Here is an 18,930-nt window from a genome sequence, read left to right as displayed (position 1 = left end):
TTCCTAAAAGCTTTCTGCAGACATTCAATACAATTCAGAGTCTAAGATGAAAAGTATGACATATTGCTAGAAAGGACCCACCAGCTGTGTAGAGATAATGATTTATAAAACATGTTTACTGTAGGCATTACAATTGATATTGACTCAACCCTCAAGAAGAATCGTGTCTGAGGCAGATAAGACACAGCAGCACTCAGAAGCACCCAACAGCCAGCTGAGGGGCAGCAGCACAAAAATATTTGTTAGAAACAGATATTTCCTTAGCATCAGGCATTAACACTTTGTAAACACTACAGCAAACGTTCACTTTACAACTGCTAGTGAGAGCAGGCTAAGGATTACAAGGAGGAGACAAAGCTTGTGGGTGATGAAGCATGGTACCAGGGAAAGAGGAGGAAAGACAATGAGAGAACTGCAGAGATACTCACTCTCACTGGACATGGGAAGGTTTGAGCCAAGATTTGAAGATTCAGTTTTCTGATCGCTGACTTCTGTGCTGCTCACATGACTGCCAGGACAACAAAGGTTCAGTATTAGCATTATGAGCTCTTAAATTAACATCCTTGGGTACCATAACCCCTGGGTTCAACCTTGCTGACCAAGGCAAACTAACTCTTCACAAAACCTAGCCCTGTGCTCCTTGCTGTTTCATGAAGAGATTCTGAGAGAGAGATCTGCAACTGGAACTGGACATCAAACCATATGGGGTTTGAGTAAAAGGGGGACTGCAGGGGTGCTTCTGTGAGAAACACCTCTTGGCATCTCCATTCCATTCCCCCAAGCTGCAGCAGCCAAGGAAGTGCTGCCAGCAGTGGTGTGTGACCCTGCTGCCACAGGCTCCCCTGCCCATGGGCACTGCCTCACTGCTGCGTTTCTCCCTGAAGAGCAGTGTTGAAACACCCTTGAACTAGGGGTCACTTTTGTACTTAAATATTTGCAGGTTACTGGACTATTTTGGACTTGTCCCACATTGCTTCAGTTCCATGATGATGTTACTTTGTTCATGTACAGAGTAAGAAGTACAGGTAATTTCTGAATGAAACTGTTTTGTCCTTGATTACTGCCTTGCAGGCTTTAGTTTTATTATTGCTACTTCTGCAACACAGCTTTTCATGAGGTTTTGAGCCATCTGTGTGCTGTTCTGACATTCTGAAACTGCAGTTTCTTAAGGTGAAGGAGCCAAAGGAGCTGTTCATTGCTGCTCAGGGGGAAACTCCCTCCTTGTAGCTCAGGTGTGCACCAAGCATAGTGCTCTCTGCCTCCCTCCATCCCCTGACTCCATTCAGCATCCCAACAAAAAACAACTGCACAGTTTTGTGTTGGATGAGCAAATTAAACTCTCAGGAAGAGCCTAAAGGTGCCTGAGCTGAACTACACAGGGAGCAGGAGGCTGTATGAGAAACAAACCCAAATCTTGCAACACCTTTCCCCACCCAGCCCTGCTTTCTGGGCTCAACTAAACTGATTTTTTTTTTCTCCCTCCTCTACCTCCTGCAGTGCAGGAGAAAGGGAGAAATAGGTCCAATAAATTCTTTTAAACTAATCCATTGGTCAAACTTAAAATCATGTACAGCTTTATCAAAACAGCTGGAATATTTAAAGAGAATATTTAATCAAGTTAGAAATGCAACTTTATCCCTCCCCTCTCTTCTAATTTTAAATACTGTTCACATTTTAAAATCCAAGGATGTTTACACCCAAATCTTGAGCTCCCTGTGCCCACAGGGAAGGTGGGTTGTGCTGAAGCAGGGTGACACAGAGGGGGAAGAGTGAGCCCCCAATATGTTCAGACCTGCCCATGCTGCCCTCTCTACCCAAGAGAAGGAAAAACCCTCCCTAGGATCTGACTCCTCTGACCTCAGATGGGCAGAAAGGGAGCTGGTGTGATTAGAACAAAATTCTAATTTTGAGAATATACCACATCCACTCATGCAGAAATGGCATTTTCTCTTTGCTCTTATTGGAATGGCAGAGACTCCAAAAAGAAATCTTTCCTCACTGTATTTGCTGCTACTCAAGAGAAGCAGAATAAATCCTAATACAGCTATTCTCAATATAAATAGTAATAATAATAGTTAATTCCTAAATACAATACCCACCAAAAAGCATCTCCTGAGGCTAAAAATAGTATCACACAACAGCTTTAAATAGGAGAGGCTAAAATTCAAGTTTCATTTCTCAAAGCAATTATATCTAGAGTTTCACTAATAACAGTAGTACAAATATTATTAAAATATCCTGAGTCTCACCAAATCAAATGCATGTTATTTCAGACTCATTCTGTGAAAGACAGGTTTGCTGATGCCATTAAGACTCTTTGTGCCACTTTTATAAAAGCTTTATACCATAGGGCTAATTAATTATTTTTTATTGGGACTTAATCAAAATCATACCAAATCCAAATACAACTATATTTTCCATAGATCTTTAAAAAAATAAATCAAGAGGCAAATTTCTAAAATGAAAGCTTTATAATTGTAAAAGACCATAAAGAACTGTTCCACACTAAAATCAAATTTAAAATCCCATACCTCAGGCTCTGTTCTCTGGATTCCTGCATCTTGGCTTTTTTCACCTGCAAAGAAAAAAATGTTCAGAGCTACAGCTAACACAAGCTGGAGGGTTCACAATGGTGGCTAAACTCACAGCCTTGTCCTGCACTCCAGAACTCATCAGTATAACCCTGGGCCCTTCATCTCAAAACAAGTTTTTTCCTAATTAGAAAACAAGGGCTAACACTGGATATTGCACAGCAGAATTACTGAATAACTACTCATGTTAGTTACAGGTGCTGAGATATACAGCCACAAAAATGGCTGGTAAGTACAATTTTACAAGTTTTTTCCTAATTAGAAAACAAGGGCTAACACTGGATATTGTATAGCAGAATTACTGAATAACTACTCCTGTTAGTTACATTAGTAACAGGTGCTGAGATATACAGCCAAAGAAATGACTGGGAAGGACAATTTTGTGGAAATTGAATAAAACAGTCATAAATTTTAAGAAAATCCTACTCTGCACAGATTCAGCACTACAGCCACAAATTTTGCTCTTTCCCTCTGTATTTTAATATTGCATAAAGATAGGAATATTGCATTAGTAACAGGTGCTGAGATATACAGCCAAAGAAATGACTGGGAAGGACAATTTTGTGGAAATTGAATAAAACAGTCATAAATTTTAAGAAAATCCTACTCTGCACAGATTCAGCACTACAGCCACAATTTTTGCTCTTTCCCCCCTGTATTTTAATATTGTATAAAGATAGGAATATTAATACTTTTCCTGTAACAAATTAGGAGTTTTGACTTCTGACTAAAACCAGTACAGCACTTTTTCTCATTTTGTAGGTGCCAGCTGGATCCTGCTCCTGTACAGGGTATTACACCACACACTGCACTGGCTGGAACACAAATTTGGTTTCTGCAGGCTACAAACATTGCTGTGAAACTCTCAGAAGGATGCCAGGGTGAGTTTCTCCTGCAAGAACATGCCATTATTACCTCACTCATACATTATCATCCATCCAGTCTCATGGTCTGTCACAGAATCACTGACTGGTATCACTGGTATTCTTGAAAAAATTACCAAGAAAATCTTTAGCTGAATATTACAGCAGAATCTGCCTAAAAGACACACCACTCAAAATTAGCTGTACCCTGTCTCTCATGCCCTAAAGAATAAAGACAGTTTTCATTATATTAGGATGTATTTGTAGAGATTTCCTTTTTTAGTACAGGCAATGAATTTTAAACTCCTCAAATAGCTGGAGTAAAAACTGTATGATTTTCCTGCTTAATTTCACATTTTGTGGATATTACTCAGGCCCATCATCTGCAGCTTGTGGCAAGCCAGGTTCTGAACAATTTTACATTTCCATTTTCATTTGACTTTGTTCCTAAGTCATAAAATAGCATAAATGACATTACAATGTATTTTCTAACTAGTTTAAGTGAAGAATATTAAATTCTCACATTAAAAAGGCATCAAAGTCTTTTCAATTACAACACCCAAAGTGCCCTCAAGCACATTATTCTGTTTCTGTGTGCATTTGACAAGGTCTCCAAGATTACAAGCATCACTCCCATTGTAACTTGGCAAGTTCTTGTTGAGTTTGTGCCAGGTTTATTTTGGGAACAGAACGTTAATACAAACATTTCTGCTTAATTCCTACGCCATTATGTTTTAGATACACAATTTAATTAATCTCACACTGTATTGATAATTCTCTATCCAATGCTTCTGTGCTATTATCCATTATTGATAATGCAAATACTTCACATACATGTAGCAAGTTTAATCTTCAGACAGGCTTCCCTACCCCAACCTGCTGTTACATCAGTCATTTAAAAATGCCTTCCACTTGTGGAAACAATGAATCACAGGATCTTTTCAAGATCTCAAGCATTAGAAGAATTAAAGACTATACACTCTGTAATACCCAGCATACTGAATCTATCCCTAAAATAGTGGATTTTATTTTCTCTACAACAGGCTTGAGATAAGTCTGGTTTTCTGAGCATAACAAGTAATCACTTTGCATAGAAACATCATAAAGTTCAAGAACATATAATTATTCCTTTCTTACTACTGCCTGTACAATTATAGTAAATTAATTGTACAGCACATTTTATGAACAACAAAATGCTTTTTGTCCTCTGGATAAGTACACAAAGTATAAGCCTTCTTTTCCACTATTAGTTAAAATAACTGTATACCAAAATTGTGAGCTAACTTGTTTTAGATTTTCAGTCTTTTTAAAATGTACTTACTGGTTGCTCGGGTAAGTCTTGTGACTCTTCCATGGGTATTACTATTTTAATGCTTAAATGATTCAAATCGTGTGTTCCTCAGCAGTCTTCAAGCCCTGTCAAAAAAAGGTGTTCATGGCTTTATGTACTTTTTGGGGGCTTATCATGTAGGCTATCAGAGAATATTAATTGTTATATACTCCTCCCATGAAACTCGTGTGGCCATCTCCCAAATAAAATACAAAATTCATATATGGAAAGATTTCATAAACAAGGGATTTAGCTTTAAGCTTTGAAGATACAGATTTTTCATGCACATGGTACATTTCTACATCATTTACTCGGACCACGCTGACTGCAGAAGCTAACACACTAATCAGACACGTGCACCACGATTTTAAAGACAGTTTAAATGATCAAGTCTGGTCTACTAGGTCAGTAAACAGCATGATTCAATCTAACCTGTTTTAATTTAGAACATTTATATAACAATCAAAAAAAATCAGGACAAGACTGTACACCTAAATGCATTTACACACAGTGCTGTTCCCCACCAAACTGACAAAGCAAGTTCATTATTTCAACTGCACCTTTCAAAAAGAGAAGATTGATGACATTTTATAAAAGAATTTTTATTTTGGAAGCATTTAGCAGAGAAATCTTATATATGACATCAAAAAGCTGCTGCCTTCCAGGGGCTTAAAACCATGAAAAAGAAATTTTGCACAATATTTTCACAACCTGATTTAACTTTTGCAATTTGCTGGGCAAAGATAAAGGCCTGTGTCCTCCTGGCTTCCCCCTCTGCCCAGCTGATGTGCACGAGCAGTATGATCTGTGTTTTTGTTCTTTCTGCATCTCATTTTGGAGCCACTTTATTAAAACCAACCCCAACCTCTTCAGAGCAGCTTTTCCTGAGCTGCCTCCTCTGCCACACACCCACACAGCACAACTTCAGGGGACTGCAGAAATCAGAATAAAAGATGAAAAACACTTAGTGGGTTGGAGAAGTTAAACCCAGAGACTTTCTGTGCCGAGGTAAATCCTGTTCCTGCCTCCACAGCCACAGAAGTGTAGCTCTAAATGTCTGCAGAAATGTGAAAGGGCTTTTTCACACACCACTCCTTCCTCCAGGACCTTCTGCTCACCCACCCTGCCCGGAGTACTCGGGCACCCCCAAACCGTGGGATTATCCCCCCACAAAGTGACTGAACTAGTTTAGAGGATGAACTTTGTGGTGTCCTGGAAACCACGGCTCTGTCCCCTCCCTGCTCCTGCCAGACCTACTTACCCTGGCAGCACGTGCAGCAGCCCGGCCCCACGTGCCAGCCACAGGGATGCTACGCAGCCCGGAGTAACTTCAAATCCACCACGAAAACACAAGAGGTTTCTCCCTCCTCTGAGGGCAGGTCTTACGTTCCAAGGTGTATTATATGTACCAAGATAAAATTTCAGTGAGGGTTTGAGGATTTTGCAAGGCTGCCACTCCTAATCAAAGCTACTTACAGTTATTGCCTGAATTCTAAGTCAACTGAATTCACAATTGTCTTTTCCTTAATTCAGGTTCTTTGGAAATGACCCTATTCACAACACACAAGTCTACAATACAAAGCACCACTCTCACCTTTGCAGTTGTTCCTCCACCAGTTTCAGTCAGTTTTATTTTAAATAGTTATTTTTTGTAAAATTATTAGTTATTTTTTGTAAAAATAACAGAAAAATTAGGACTGAAAAAAACCTCTGCCACTTAGAGATTATACAAAGGAGTACAAAATACAGTGGCCAAGAGCAAGATTTGTAATTCATACCAAGAGGTCCTATCCCTCATCCTTCACTTCTGTTCTTTAACACTGTTTTGTTGTTCATAGAAGACTCCCAAACTTAACTCTCACTATGTAAAAATATTTTACATTCCACTGATGCATACAGCAGTAACTTCCCATGCCATGCTTTGCTTAAAAGCTGGAGTAGTTTGTTAATTTTGGTTTTCAGAAGGATTTAAATAATTACAAAGACAAAACAATTCTCAGAGTCCCACCAGAATATCTCACATGTGTGAAGAAAATACTCTTTCCAAATAATCTGGGCACCTTGTAGCACCTGGAAGCAGATGATTGAACCAAAGCAAACAAACAGAAAGTGCCTGCACTAAGGGCAGGAAGAACTTGACCTCTGGTGGCTTCATGCCTTCTCCCAGGGAAGTGAGAATTCCAAGTGAGAACTTGGCCTAGTGTGGCTTCATGCCTTCCCTGTACCTGCAGAAACAGCAGCAGGGGCAGAGGACACCTCCCATCGAGGGGTGTGTGGCTCCACAGACCAAGCAGCTGGGTGGAATGAAGGCACTGAGCTCCACAGCTGGGAGCAAGGGGTGAGGGCAACCCCAGGCAGGGCCAGCAGCAGCTGACAGTGGTGTGGGAGAGCTCCTGCCCCTCCCAGCCTCCCGCACCCCACTCCTGCCTCTCCCAACCTCCTGCACCCCACTCCTGCCTCTCCCAGCCTCCTGCACCCCCCTCCTGCCTAGCAGCAGCTGACAGTGGTGTGGGAGAGCTCCTGCCCCTCCCAGCCTCCCGCACCCCACTCCTGCCTCTCCCAACCTCCTGCACCCCACTCCTGCCTCTCCCAACCTCCTGCTCCCCACTCCTGCCTCTCCCAACCTCCCGCACCCCACTCCTGCCTCTCCCAGCCTCCTGCTCCCCACTCCTGCCCCTCCCAGACTCCTGCACCCCACTCCTGTCTGCCTGACACTCCCTCCTTCCTGCCACCACAGGCTCGTGAGGTTGAACAGCAGCCTGGATGTAGGATCTGCCAAGGGAAGAGAGAGAAAGCAAAGAAAAACCAGAGACCCAAGCACAGTCTTTCTGCTAAGCTGATGACAGAAAGATCAGCTCTGGCTCTGCACAGAGCCCATCCAGGGGAGCCAGCAGGATGAGGGTCAGGAAAAGCATGCAAGCAGAGCAGCAGGATATCCCTTTTCAGCCACAGCCATGGTAAATGAAACCATAATTTTATCATATTTAACATATCTACTTGATGTTCCATTTTGACGAAGCAGAAACATGACAGTGATAAATATACAACAGCCTTTTCACCTGTATCACCCACCCAGCCACCAGGTTCTCATGCAGAGCAGGCACACATCCTCTTGAGGCTGGGAACAGAAATTCCCTGGATCATGGCAGGAACTCTCCGTGCCTCTCTCCTCCTGCACTGAGTGAAGCTGCTGCCAGCTCCAAGGCTGAAGGCACACCAGGATGCAGGGAGCAGATCCTCCTGCCCCGCAGACCTCCCTAACAGCCCCTGCACCACAGCTGCCCCAGCCACCCCAGCCCTTGGTGGGTACATGCCCCAGGGTCCCGAGCCCCTCCAGGGGCTGTTGGAACCTGCTCACCCAGCACGAGAGCTCTGAACCACCCAGAGCTTGGCTTTCCCAAAAATCAAACCCAGCATCTTGCACTTGCTCAGCCTGAGCTGCCTCAGAGGAGCACACTGAGCCAGCAGCTGACCAGCAACTGCACCTCAGGTAAGCTTTTTTTTTTTTTTTTTTTTTTACACATTACTACAGAACATTTTTAAACCCTAAGTGAACACAACAGCAGAGGTATCAAAGATTCAGGATGTGAGAATGCTTCTGTGGGCCACTGGGTTTGTGAATGAGAAAAACAGTACAAAATGGAAGAAAGTGTGCAAGAAACCATTAAATGAGCTGCTGCAATCAAAGAAACATTCAGAAAAATTAGTCCATTGTTCTGCTTCTGGAAACCAGCAAAGTACCACACTTTTTTGCTTTATGGGATGATTTTTGTTAATTACCTGAAAATTATTGAAATATATTCTGTAATATGTGAATTAAGCACCAGATTTTATTTGATCTAGACTTGTTTGGAATAAGCATCCGGTTTAATTCCAACTTGCATGGAGCACCAACAATGCAAAATAATAAGAAATTGGGTTTGTGTGTCATTTTATTTTGTTTGCTCAATTTAAGGAGCCACATTATCTAAACTTCAAACCAGGAGACATCAGAGCAGAGGTATGGGCTGCAGAATCACTCTCAGCAGCTGCCTTCTGCTCTGCACATCTTGATGCCAATAATTCACCATTAAAAGCCCTGGCAAGTGATCTCCAGCTTCTTGCACTAAATCCTGTTTTAAAAATCCTAAAATACAAAGCCCAGCTTGGTGAGACTTTCTCAAACTAGATACTCTGGATAGAATTTCTGAAAGCTGCCTGCTATGAGCAGCACCTGGATAGACTGCTATTTACCTTCAGCTTGTGCTTTTCAAGCCCATCTGCCTTGGCTTTGAATATAAAGTTTCATGCAAGAAACAGTTCTCCCAAGCTGCAAATAATTAAAGTCAGGATACTGTGATAAAACCAACATGCAGTAATTATACTGATTAGAAAAAAAAAGCTAATTGACTATAGTTTTATATTACTTTAAAACAGTCACTCTTTCCCTAACAACAAAGTTTTGATTGGGACAATGAAATTACATCTATTAAACAGAATTGGAATAAAATCATAGGAGCATTTATTTTGGAAAAGACCTCCAAGATCATTAGGTCCAACCAATACCCAGCACTGCAAAGGCCACCACTAAACCACGTCCCCAAGTGCCTTGTCTTTTAAACCCCTCAAGGGATGGTGACTCCACCTCTGCCCTGGGCAGCCTGTGCCAGGGCTGGACATCCCTTTCAGGGGAGAAATTTTCCCAAATATCCAATCTAAACCTTCCCTGGCACAGCTTGAGGCCATTTTTTCTTCTCCTGTCCCTTGTCCCCTGCGAACAGAGCCTGACCCCACCTGGCTCCATCCTCCTATCAGGGAGTTGTGGAGAGCAAGAGGATCCTCCCGAGCCTCCTTTTCTCCAGGCTGAGCCACACCAGCTTCTCCTCATCAGACCTGTGCTTCAGCCCCTTCCCCAGCTCTGCTCCCTTCTCTGAACATGCTCCAGCCCTTCAATATCTGTATTGTAGTGGGGGGCCCAAAACAGAACCCAAAAGAGGGGGAAATCACTTCCCTACTCCTGCTTGACACACATTTTTCACACAGGCCAGGATGCCCCTGGCATTTTTGGCCACCTCCACACATGGTTCATGTTCAGCGCTGTCAACCAGCAAGCCCAGGTCCTTTCCTGATGGGCCCCCTTCCCACCACCTTCCTCCCAGGCTGGGTGTTCCATGGGATTGCTGTGCTCAGGATGCACTCCACTCCCTTGTCCAGAACATTCATAAAGATATTAAGGAGGACTGGTCCCAGTCCTGAACCCTGGGGAACCAGTGCCCAGCCCTACAGGGATATGGTTCCATTCCCCCTCACTCTCTGGGCCCAGCCATTCAGACAGTTTTAAACCCAGCAAAGAACACACCTGCCCAAGCCCTGAGCAGCCACTTTCCCCAGGAGAAATGGGTTTACTAAGGCTCAGGTGGACACATCCACAGTCCTTCTCCTATCCACAATGCAAGTCACCTTGCAGAAGGAGATCAGGTTGGTCAGGCAGGGTCTGCTGGCTGGGACCGAGCCCTGGGTGTCCTGCATGTGCCACATGATGCCATGGGAGATGGTCTGTTCTACAGCCTTCCACTCCACTGAGGGCAGGCTGCAGTCCCCAGATCCATTTTCTGACTCTCCTTCCAGATGGGCATTACACTTGCAAGCACCCAGTCAAGTGGGACCTTCCTGGTTAGCCAGGAAGGCTGGGAAGTGATGGAAGGTGGCTCAGTGAGCAGTTCTGCAGCTCCTGCAGTGCCCTTGACTGGATCCTGCATGGCCCCAGAGACTTGTCTAAGTGGTGTAGTATGTATTTACAGAAACATTTTTTATTGTCTTTTATAGCAATGGCTGCAATGTTTTGTGCAGGTTTTTTGCACAAGTCACCTGTACAGTTATTTTCACCCCTTGGTTGTTCAAGGACCAGCACCTTACAACGAACAGCAACAAAAATACATGAATTAGGCAGCAGAATAGTATAGTGTTCCCATATTATCTGGTGGGCTTTCTCACAACAGTGTGCCCCATGCTGCTGCATTACACACACAGAGTGTGTGAGCATGCAGCCAAAACAATCCAAGACATCACCCAAGTGGAGCAGAGCTTTTCCCCACAATGTTTTCCCTCCATGCCACTCAGCACATGACAGCTCCTGACAGAGGAGCAGAATTTGGCACAGTGCAGCAAGGCAGATCTACCCCTCTTTCTTTTTTTAGATTTAATTAGAATAACCAAATAGAAACAAAAGCAGAAGAGACAGATATTGACATTACTATGCACTGCAAATTCAGCAGAGCTCACGGCAAACACTGATACTCCACTGGGTACAACACACACAGGTATCTGCAAAATACTGTGACAACCAGACAAATAAACCTGTGATGAGTGCTGCTGGATGAGTCCCTGCTCTCTCTCCATGCTCCTTCTTCCCTTCTTTATCAGCCAGGAAATTTCAGAATTAAACATTATAAAAGTTACAAGGAAGGCATTTTGTATGCCATATTTCTGAAGGTATGGATGGTCATGACAAGCCTCCAAATGCTGTCCTGTAGGACTAAAAAATCATGGTTTGATTAAAATTTCATAACTTTAAAATGGAAAAAAAACCCTGTGTTGTGAGAAATAAAATATGAAACAAATACAGCGAGAAAATAACTGAAATCAGACATGGAAATACAAATCTAGTTTTCTCCTAAGCAATGCCTGTTCCACTGACAAGAAGTTCCCCACAATTTTTAGATCCTTGAAGGGCTATCAGTGCTCTGAGTGCCTGCAGCTCACTCTGCCTGACCGATGACACATGCTTGTTTTCTCAGTTCTTATGCAATGCTTGTTCAATTTGATTTTGAAACACAGCAGGGAAAATTTTAATGGGGAAAAGAACTGTTTTCACAAAAGGAAGACTTGGAAAGAACAACTTCATCCTCAAGAAAAACAACTCCCACTGAGCCCAGAAATCATGTGGCAACTCCTGCTAGACAGAGCCAACATGCATCACTCACAGGGCAGGAGAACACAGAACTGCTGCTACCTTTCAGTGACCAAACCAAAGCACAGGGATTTACAGAAACATCAGCCAAGCAGAACAATTGATTCCCTCCCCTCTTCCTGAGGACACAACCTGCAGTGAGACTAAACAGCTTTTCCCCTGAAGACCACACAGAGTGTGGTACCTGAAATCTTACAGCCCATATACATTTTTGTGTTTCTGGAAATAATTAAACAGGTCACAAACTTCTAGAGCTGCAGCTCCAGACAGAAAAAAAAATGCTGTTTGACTTCCATGGTTTTAAAAACAAGCTTCCCAACAGCAGGACACGCTGCCCTGAATTCCTAAAAGCCACTTCAAACATAGCCTAATAGATTAGGACACTTCCTGAACAGAAGACTGAACATTTTAAACTTCTCTCAATCAGACAGCAAATCTGCATCACATTAACCACAAAAAAGAATTACTGACTTTATGCAGTTCTAAATTCCATTTTCAATAAAAGATTTGACTCATACAATCTCAAGAAGTCACATAGCTACCACCAGAGGCTGCCACAAAATGCACCTATACTTCTATTAGAGGAACTCCTTCAGTACTCAACTGTACTCAGTTCAAGGTCCCAGGAGAAGATGACAACTAACAAAACAAACAGCCAGCTTACAGTTTGTTCAGAAGGCTGATCTGATCTGTACAGTGCTAGGGGGGCCTGAAGAGGCAATGTTTGATGATCAAGGACAGCTTCCCCAAGCACAAGAGACCAGTCCAGCCCAAGAAGCAAGAAAATGAGCAAATGCAAGGTGGAGACAGTTTGCCTGGACAGACAACTTCTGACTAAGCTCAAAAAGGAAGAATCTGGGAGGTCAAGCAAGGACCTGTGAGGACTTCACCAAAACTGCTGAAGGTAGCTCCAGGAGAAAATGAACAAGATCATGAAGATATCTCATTGCTATAAATATATTTGCTTCAGATCTTGGACTGAGAATCAATCCCTAGCTGGATAACAAACAAATCCCAGTAAAACCAGGGCTGTATGCCCCAGAATGCCTGATGACCTCAGAGCACCTCAAGCACAAGATGAATGCAGGCAGATGAATGACCTGGTCACTGCTTTACTAACAGATGTGTTATTATATATTATATAAATCTGTTATTATAAATTAGCTGACCTATGGCCAGTGAGAAGACTGTGCACTTTCATTTCAGCTGACACCAGCTGAGAGGTATCACCTTATGCAAACTCCTGCACTGCTAATCAAAGCATGTTTAACCTGACACTGTTAAGTCACAACCAGTTTTATTTGACACCTGGGACAGGTGAGGAGCAGAGCACAACTCACTTCCACAGCTCCTGGGCCTGGCAGCTCTGTCACCTGTGACCACGGGCCTGTTCCAGGGGGCTCTGGAAGAGTGAGGAACAGGACTGAAGCCTGGGCAGAACCAGAGGCTGACACACAGCTCTGGGCTGAGCAACAGCCCAGGGAATGCTTGTCTTGCTTACCACATGTATAAGAATGTTGTTCTTTGTTGACAGAGTGACAAAACTATCTTTTGTCTTTTTAAAAAGGAAAAGAGCTTAGAAGTTTTTCTTTTTAATTAGGTGAAAAGACACCTCAGAAGACTTGGGAGACTTCATTTCAAACTTAAAGATAGTTAACAGGACAGGAGGCAAAAAGTCTGGCTTGAGCAATTTACCAGAAAAAGAAGAAAACAAATAAACTAATTGCTTTTGTAAAGTGTTTTACTAAGAGCAAAAACTTTTTGCACTTAGCTCGGTTTTTCTTCGTAAAGGGTTTTGTTATTTTGTCTTATATTAAAACTTTTTTGTTCCTAACACTGCTACAGAAGCTATTCTACTAATTTTATGTCTTCTAAAGTAGCTATCTTAGGTGTGAAATAGATCTCCAAGAGCTTAGGAGACCTGGCTCGAGGAGACCCCCATTTCACATATGTACCAAAAGAAGAGCCCACAGCACCTTCTGCTGCCTTTTAGCTCTAAAATCTGTCAGTACCTGTCAGACCTTACCCAAAGGGCTGCCATCTCTGATTAAGGTTTAATATGACAAATCTAGTCCACTTTTTACTTCCCTCACTGGAAAAAGAAGCTGTATGACATAATACTGGACTCTGCCAGTATTTCAGTGAAAACTACACTTTCAGTAAAGACCTGTTATATTTGGGTTTTTTACAACTGCAGCCATAAAAAAATAACTTCATTCATTAGAGATGGCAACTTGGTGCTGGTTTTTATTCAGCATAAAGTTAAATTCTTTAGGGGCTGGATAGCTATCATACAGACTAATAATTCCCAGAATTACTGTAACTACCTTTGCTATCTTGTAAAATGCCACCCACAGTGATACCACTGACTCATGGGGACTTTCTGGCTTTCCTCAGGTCAGTCAAGAATGAGTATTTTCTAACTTCTTTTATTTTTTAAACCAGAATAATTAATTTTTGCTCATATCCAGAAACATCAACCTAGCAGGACACATGGCATGTGAGCTAACTACTGGATAGAAGGTGGTGGGGGGGGGGAGAAGGGGGGGGGGGGGGGGGGAAGCAGAATAAGAAGAATTAAAGCTCATGTGTCTTTGTAGTTCTTCAGAATACCAGCCAAGCTAATGAAGACTAGAAGTGTCCCTGTTAACTCTGAATCACATCTTCTAGAAAGGCCAGCTCTCCTTCCTATATACCAAAAGTTCTGGATGGACAGGCAATGGGGATTTAAAGTACACAGAATAATCAAGGCAACGGCTTCTGAAATTTCAAGAGCTATTATAAAGGTAGGGAACAAAGCACCAGATATGTCCTGCAAGCAGGACCCAACTTGCATGTGAAATTTCTTGCATGTGAAATCTCAAAGTCCTCAACCAGCAGCGTTGTTTTCTGCAACAGTATTTTCCCCAACAGGAAGATAATAAATATGCCTTTACCAAAACAGAAGCATAAGGAAATCTGAAGTATAGAAAAGCAGTATCACTGTTTTTCTACCCAAAACACCTCCATGTGGTTTTGAAAACAGCTGCTACATTCTCTTCTAATCTGAATAATTAATAATCACCTTGTCCTGAATATTAATTTTTCTGCCCTGATCATCTTAAGTCAGTAATATTTAAGGAAGGATTTCTTAACCTCTCTCAAAAAGAATAGGACAAAAAAAGTGTCACGGAAAAGATCACTAGTATGAGACTGACTTGTAAAATCCCAGAAATGGAATTACACATAACAGTGCCTTCTGTATAGAAATAGGAATCACCACCCAAGGTTTAAAGCTGCCACATGCTTTATGTGATGTTCCAGCTGGTGACTCTCAGGGAAACGGCACTGTCAGTATTCAAACACAACCAACAAACATTTCTTGACACTGCAGGAAGCTCCTGGGATGCAAGAACAGCATCCTGGTCAAGTCTTAACTCAGGAGAGACCCATCTGCTGCAGAACTGAACTGTTCCATCACCTCTGAAAGTAGGCTAGACATACCCTTAACCCCAAATCAAAGTCTATTTAAGAGATGGAAAGAGTCCCTATGACAATATTGTATTATTTTTCTAAATACAAGGCTTGTTTTGTATTTAGTTTGTATTAGTTACGGACTGATGGGTGACAACCTGGAAAAGACAGGGCAGACACTGGTGTGAATGACAGTGACACCATACCCTGATGAGGCTGCTGTGCCCTGCTGTGTCACAGCACTCTCCTAAACATCATGTTGGGTATCAGGAGGAGATCCCAGCCCTTGCAACATCACCTTCACTGAGGCTCTGGAGGCAGCTGCAAGAAGAAAGAAAGGATTTGAAGTTACTCTCTCAGGTACTGGAGTGCCTCCAGTCATGGCATCTGCACAAACTATCCCAGAATCACTGCTAGAGAGGGGCCACCAGAGAATGCTGAAGAGATGCTGGCTTGCAGCCCTTTAACCAAGTAAAGGAAAAAAAATCTAGACAAATCAGGGTGAAATAAAGGAAATAAATTAAGGATAAGACAAAGCAAGAAAAAGCTGAAAAATACCATCCTCAGTGTATAACCAACCAGTGAGTGATGCTGGTCATGGTACAGGGGCAAAAACCACCCCCAATTTCCTGAAAGAAAACCCTGTCTGGAGATGGGTGGTCTGTAGACACTGCTTGGTGCAAGAACATACATAAAATACCAGTTGTTAAGCCCTGACACAATTCTATTTCAGGCTCAAAAGTTTCCACACCTCTCCATCCTGGCAGCTCCTTTCCCAATCACATGGTTTTGCAGACCCAGTAAAAGTTTTATCAAACATTTGTTTTCTAAAAACAGATTTCAGAGGAAAAGAGCAGAGAGTTGTCAAGAGGGAAAAAAAAATAACCCTACTTCTGTTAACTGAGAGCACAGGCATGGAGCTACTGACATCCCAATGATATATTCTCTGCTTTATGCCTTGAGTACCTTGTGTACAGCATGGCTTGCACGCAGGCACACACTGCTTGCCTGACTTTAAGTTCAATTAAAGTACTTCAGTATATTTTCCCTAGTTTTATGTTTAGCTATCTATAACCACCTTTTGGTACACAGAAGTTAGGAAATGGTACATTAATCTATTGCAGAGGGCTCCAACTCATTCATACAGCACATGGAAACCCATTTACAGTGTCCTTTTGACATATTCAACTCAAAATTCATTCAACATCTGGAGATTTCTGGGCAAAGTTTTGAGAAGTTACAAATACTTCCAAAGTAACCAATTACTTGGGAATTCCTACAGCTATTGCACACATCTGTGACTGTTTTTCAAACAAATTACTTGAAAAGCAACAATTTTTCAATCAGATGTGCTGCACAACCCAACAATACACAGTTCTCCAAGTGCCATTACTGCTGCTGAGGCAAGAGCTGAGGGGGAGACAAAAGTTGCAGGCAAACACTGCAGGAGCTGCAGCAGCTTGGAAACTGCAGGACCTCAAGCTCAGCAATGTTTCAAACAGAGCAGGGAGAATGCACCAGCAGATCACTGCTCGTGTGGCAAAAGCTGGATGGCAGAAGCCTACAAGTAAGAGGAATCACACCATGAGGTGACAAGAAAAATCCCTCAAACACAGTAGGTTCAGCCCAAGAAGCCTGTAGGTTTGAGGCTGAGAAAACTGCTATGTTCGTGCATTTTTAAAAGTAACTTATTATGAAACCACTGACCTGAGGCACATGAATTGTGATTCTCAACTAACCATACCTCATCAGCTTCCAGAGTTTAAGATAATCCACAACAGACAAAACTGAAGGAAACCAAACAAGTGGTAGGTAAGACTTTTATGATTATCATTATCTTCATCAGTATGTTGCCTGATAATTACCAGTTGGAGGTTACTACACTACAGATTAAGTGTATCACCGAAGCAGAGCTAGCTCCATTCTGAAAGCAAACTCCACCATGACTCTGTTTGATGCTCCATCAGAGGGGCTACAGCTATGTTCCATCAAGGAGCAGCTCCAGTCTGGAAACCATTCAGCCACACCATGCAGCACAGCAACCGAACTAACACGGCGTTCTGTGCTGGAGCTGGCTGCACACAAAGCTCCAGCAGCTCTGCACAGCATTCCCAGACCAGGAGCATCCAGCAGAGCCCACCTGGCTCCAACCTCGCTGGTGAAACCCAAGCCCAGCCCAAACATCTATTAGAGTGCACAAGCTGCACCACAAGCAGCTCAACCCACCCAGGAGCGATGCAGGTGTGCTGAACCGTGCCCGGGGAAGCACAGCCCGGTCCCGCGGCCATCTACCGAGCCCAGGGCAGGTCCGGGGCCGGCTCTGGATCCGGGCTCGCTCTGCCCGCCCCTCAACGCCCGGGCGAGCCCAGGGAGCCGGGCAGTGCCCCCTGCCCCTCCTGCCCTTCTCCCAGCCCTTCCGCGCACCGGCAGCGGTGGGGAAGCCGGGACAGCCGGGCAGGCCCCGCCGGGCTCGGGGGCGGCCGGACAAGGTGCAGCCCCGCGCCGCCAGTGCTGCCGCGGCCCCGCGCTCCGGCACGGGCAGGAGCGCACGCTGAGCACACGCGTCGGCCTCGCCGCCCGCGGCCTCGCCGCCCCGGCCCGCCGGTGCCAGCCCGAGCCTGCGAACAGCACCGCGGGCTGCGGGGGGGCTCCGTGCGCTGGGCCCGAGCAGGTTCTTACCGAGAGGCGGCTCCGGAGCCGGGCCCGGGGCCCGCAGCGGACATGGCAGCGGCGCCCGCGCTCCCCGCCCGCCGCCGGAACAGAGCGCGGCGCCGGCAGTGGCGTCACTGCCCGCCGGGCCGGGCGGGGCCGCGCCGCTGAGGGGCCCGGGCTGCCGTGTGGGAGCCGCCGCTGCTGTGTGGGGGCCCGGACTGCCGTGTGGGGGCCCGGGCTGCCGTGTGGGAGCCGCCGCTGCTGTGTGGGGGCCCGGACTGCCGTGTGGGGGCCCGGGCTGCCGTGTGGGAGCCGCCGCTGCCGTGTGGGAGCCGCCGCTGCGGGTCGGGGCAAGGCGGCAGCCCGGGCTCGCCCTCACTCACTGTCCCAGCTGTGTTTAAATAAAGGGCAGCCCGGCCCGGTGCCACCAAAGCCGCTCCATCACCGCCCTCCTCAGCCGGGCAAGGGAGAGCAAACGGAAGGAAAGGCTGGGGGGCGAGAGCAGAGCAGGAGGGATCTCTCACCCAGCACCGGTACGGCAGGCATGGCCCGGCTGGGGGAATCCGTTTAATTTACTGCGAGATGAATCAGAGTAGGGTAACGAGAAATAAACCCACAATTTAATCCCCCAGCCCTCCGGGCTTGCCGGACTCGCTGTATTCCCGGTTCTCTCCCTCCTCTCCCCAGCGCTGCGGGGGTCAGGGATCGCACGCTCCCTGCCTCCCTCAGGGCGTGGGCTGCTCAGGATTTCCCCGCTCCAGCGCGGGGTATTTCCCACGGGGTTCATCTTCCAGGAACAGCAGCTCCACTCGGGTCCCCCGTGGGGTCACAAGCCCTGCCAGCACACCCGCTCCACCGTGGGCTCCTCTCTGCACGCTCCGCCGGTCCTGCCCGGACCCTGCTCCAGCACGGGCTATCCCCGCGGTCACAGCCGCTCGGGCATGCCCTGCCCCGGCCTGGGCTCCTCCGGGGGCTGCAGGGGCATCTCTGCACCCCTGCCCACCGTGGGCTGCAGGGGCATCTCTGCTCCCCTGCCCACCAAGGGCTGCAGGGGCATCTCTGCACCTCTGCCCACAAAGGGCTGCAGGGGCA

The 18,930-nt window shown here is 45.1% G+C and overlaps 1 protein-coding gene across 8 annotated transcripts in view; it reads right to left on the bottom strand.

The window, feature by feature from the left end:
* The window catches only part of EYA3 (EYA transcriptional coactivator and phosphatase 3), a 43,122-nt gene extending 25,120 nt beyond the window's left edge, over positions 1-18,002 (bottom strand). For 2 of the 8 annotated variants that reach the window (XM_039729042.1, XM_039729050.1), the window contains exons 1-5: positions 17,866-17,955; positions 15,393-15,507; positions 4,776-4,870; positions 2,532-2,575; positions 429-508 (exon numbers count right to left, since the gene is read on the bottom strand). In XM_039729042.1, coding sequence (XP_039584976.1) covers positions 429-508; positions 2,532-2,575; positions 4,776-4,808 — 157 coding nt within the window. In that variant the 5' untranslated portion in view covers positions 4,809-4,870; positions 15,393-15,507; positions 17,866-17,955. Of the gene's footprint in view, positions 1-428; positions 509-2,531; positions 2,576-4,775; positions 4,874-5,569; positions 6,377-11,120; positions 11,299-15,392; positions 15,508-17,412; positions 17,432-17,865 lie in introns of those variants that run through there. The other 6 variants (XM_039729044.1, XM_039729046.1, XM_039729045.1 and 3 more) reach the window with 6 other exon arrangements.
* Positions 18,003-18,930: the final 928 nt, after the last annotated feature.

The sequence above is a fragment of the Passer montanus genome, unplaced genomic scaffold, assembly GCF_014805655.1.
Source record: "Passer montanus isolate IOZ18808 unplaced genomic scaffold, ASM1480565v1 scaffold68, whole genome shotgun sequence".
Classification (NCBI taxonomy): Eukaryota; Metazoa; Chordata; class Aves; order Passeriformes; family Passeridae; genus Passer; species Passer montanus.
This window is presented reverse-complemented; position numbering and strand designations above follow the sequence as displayed.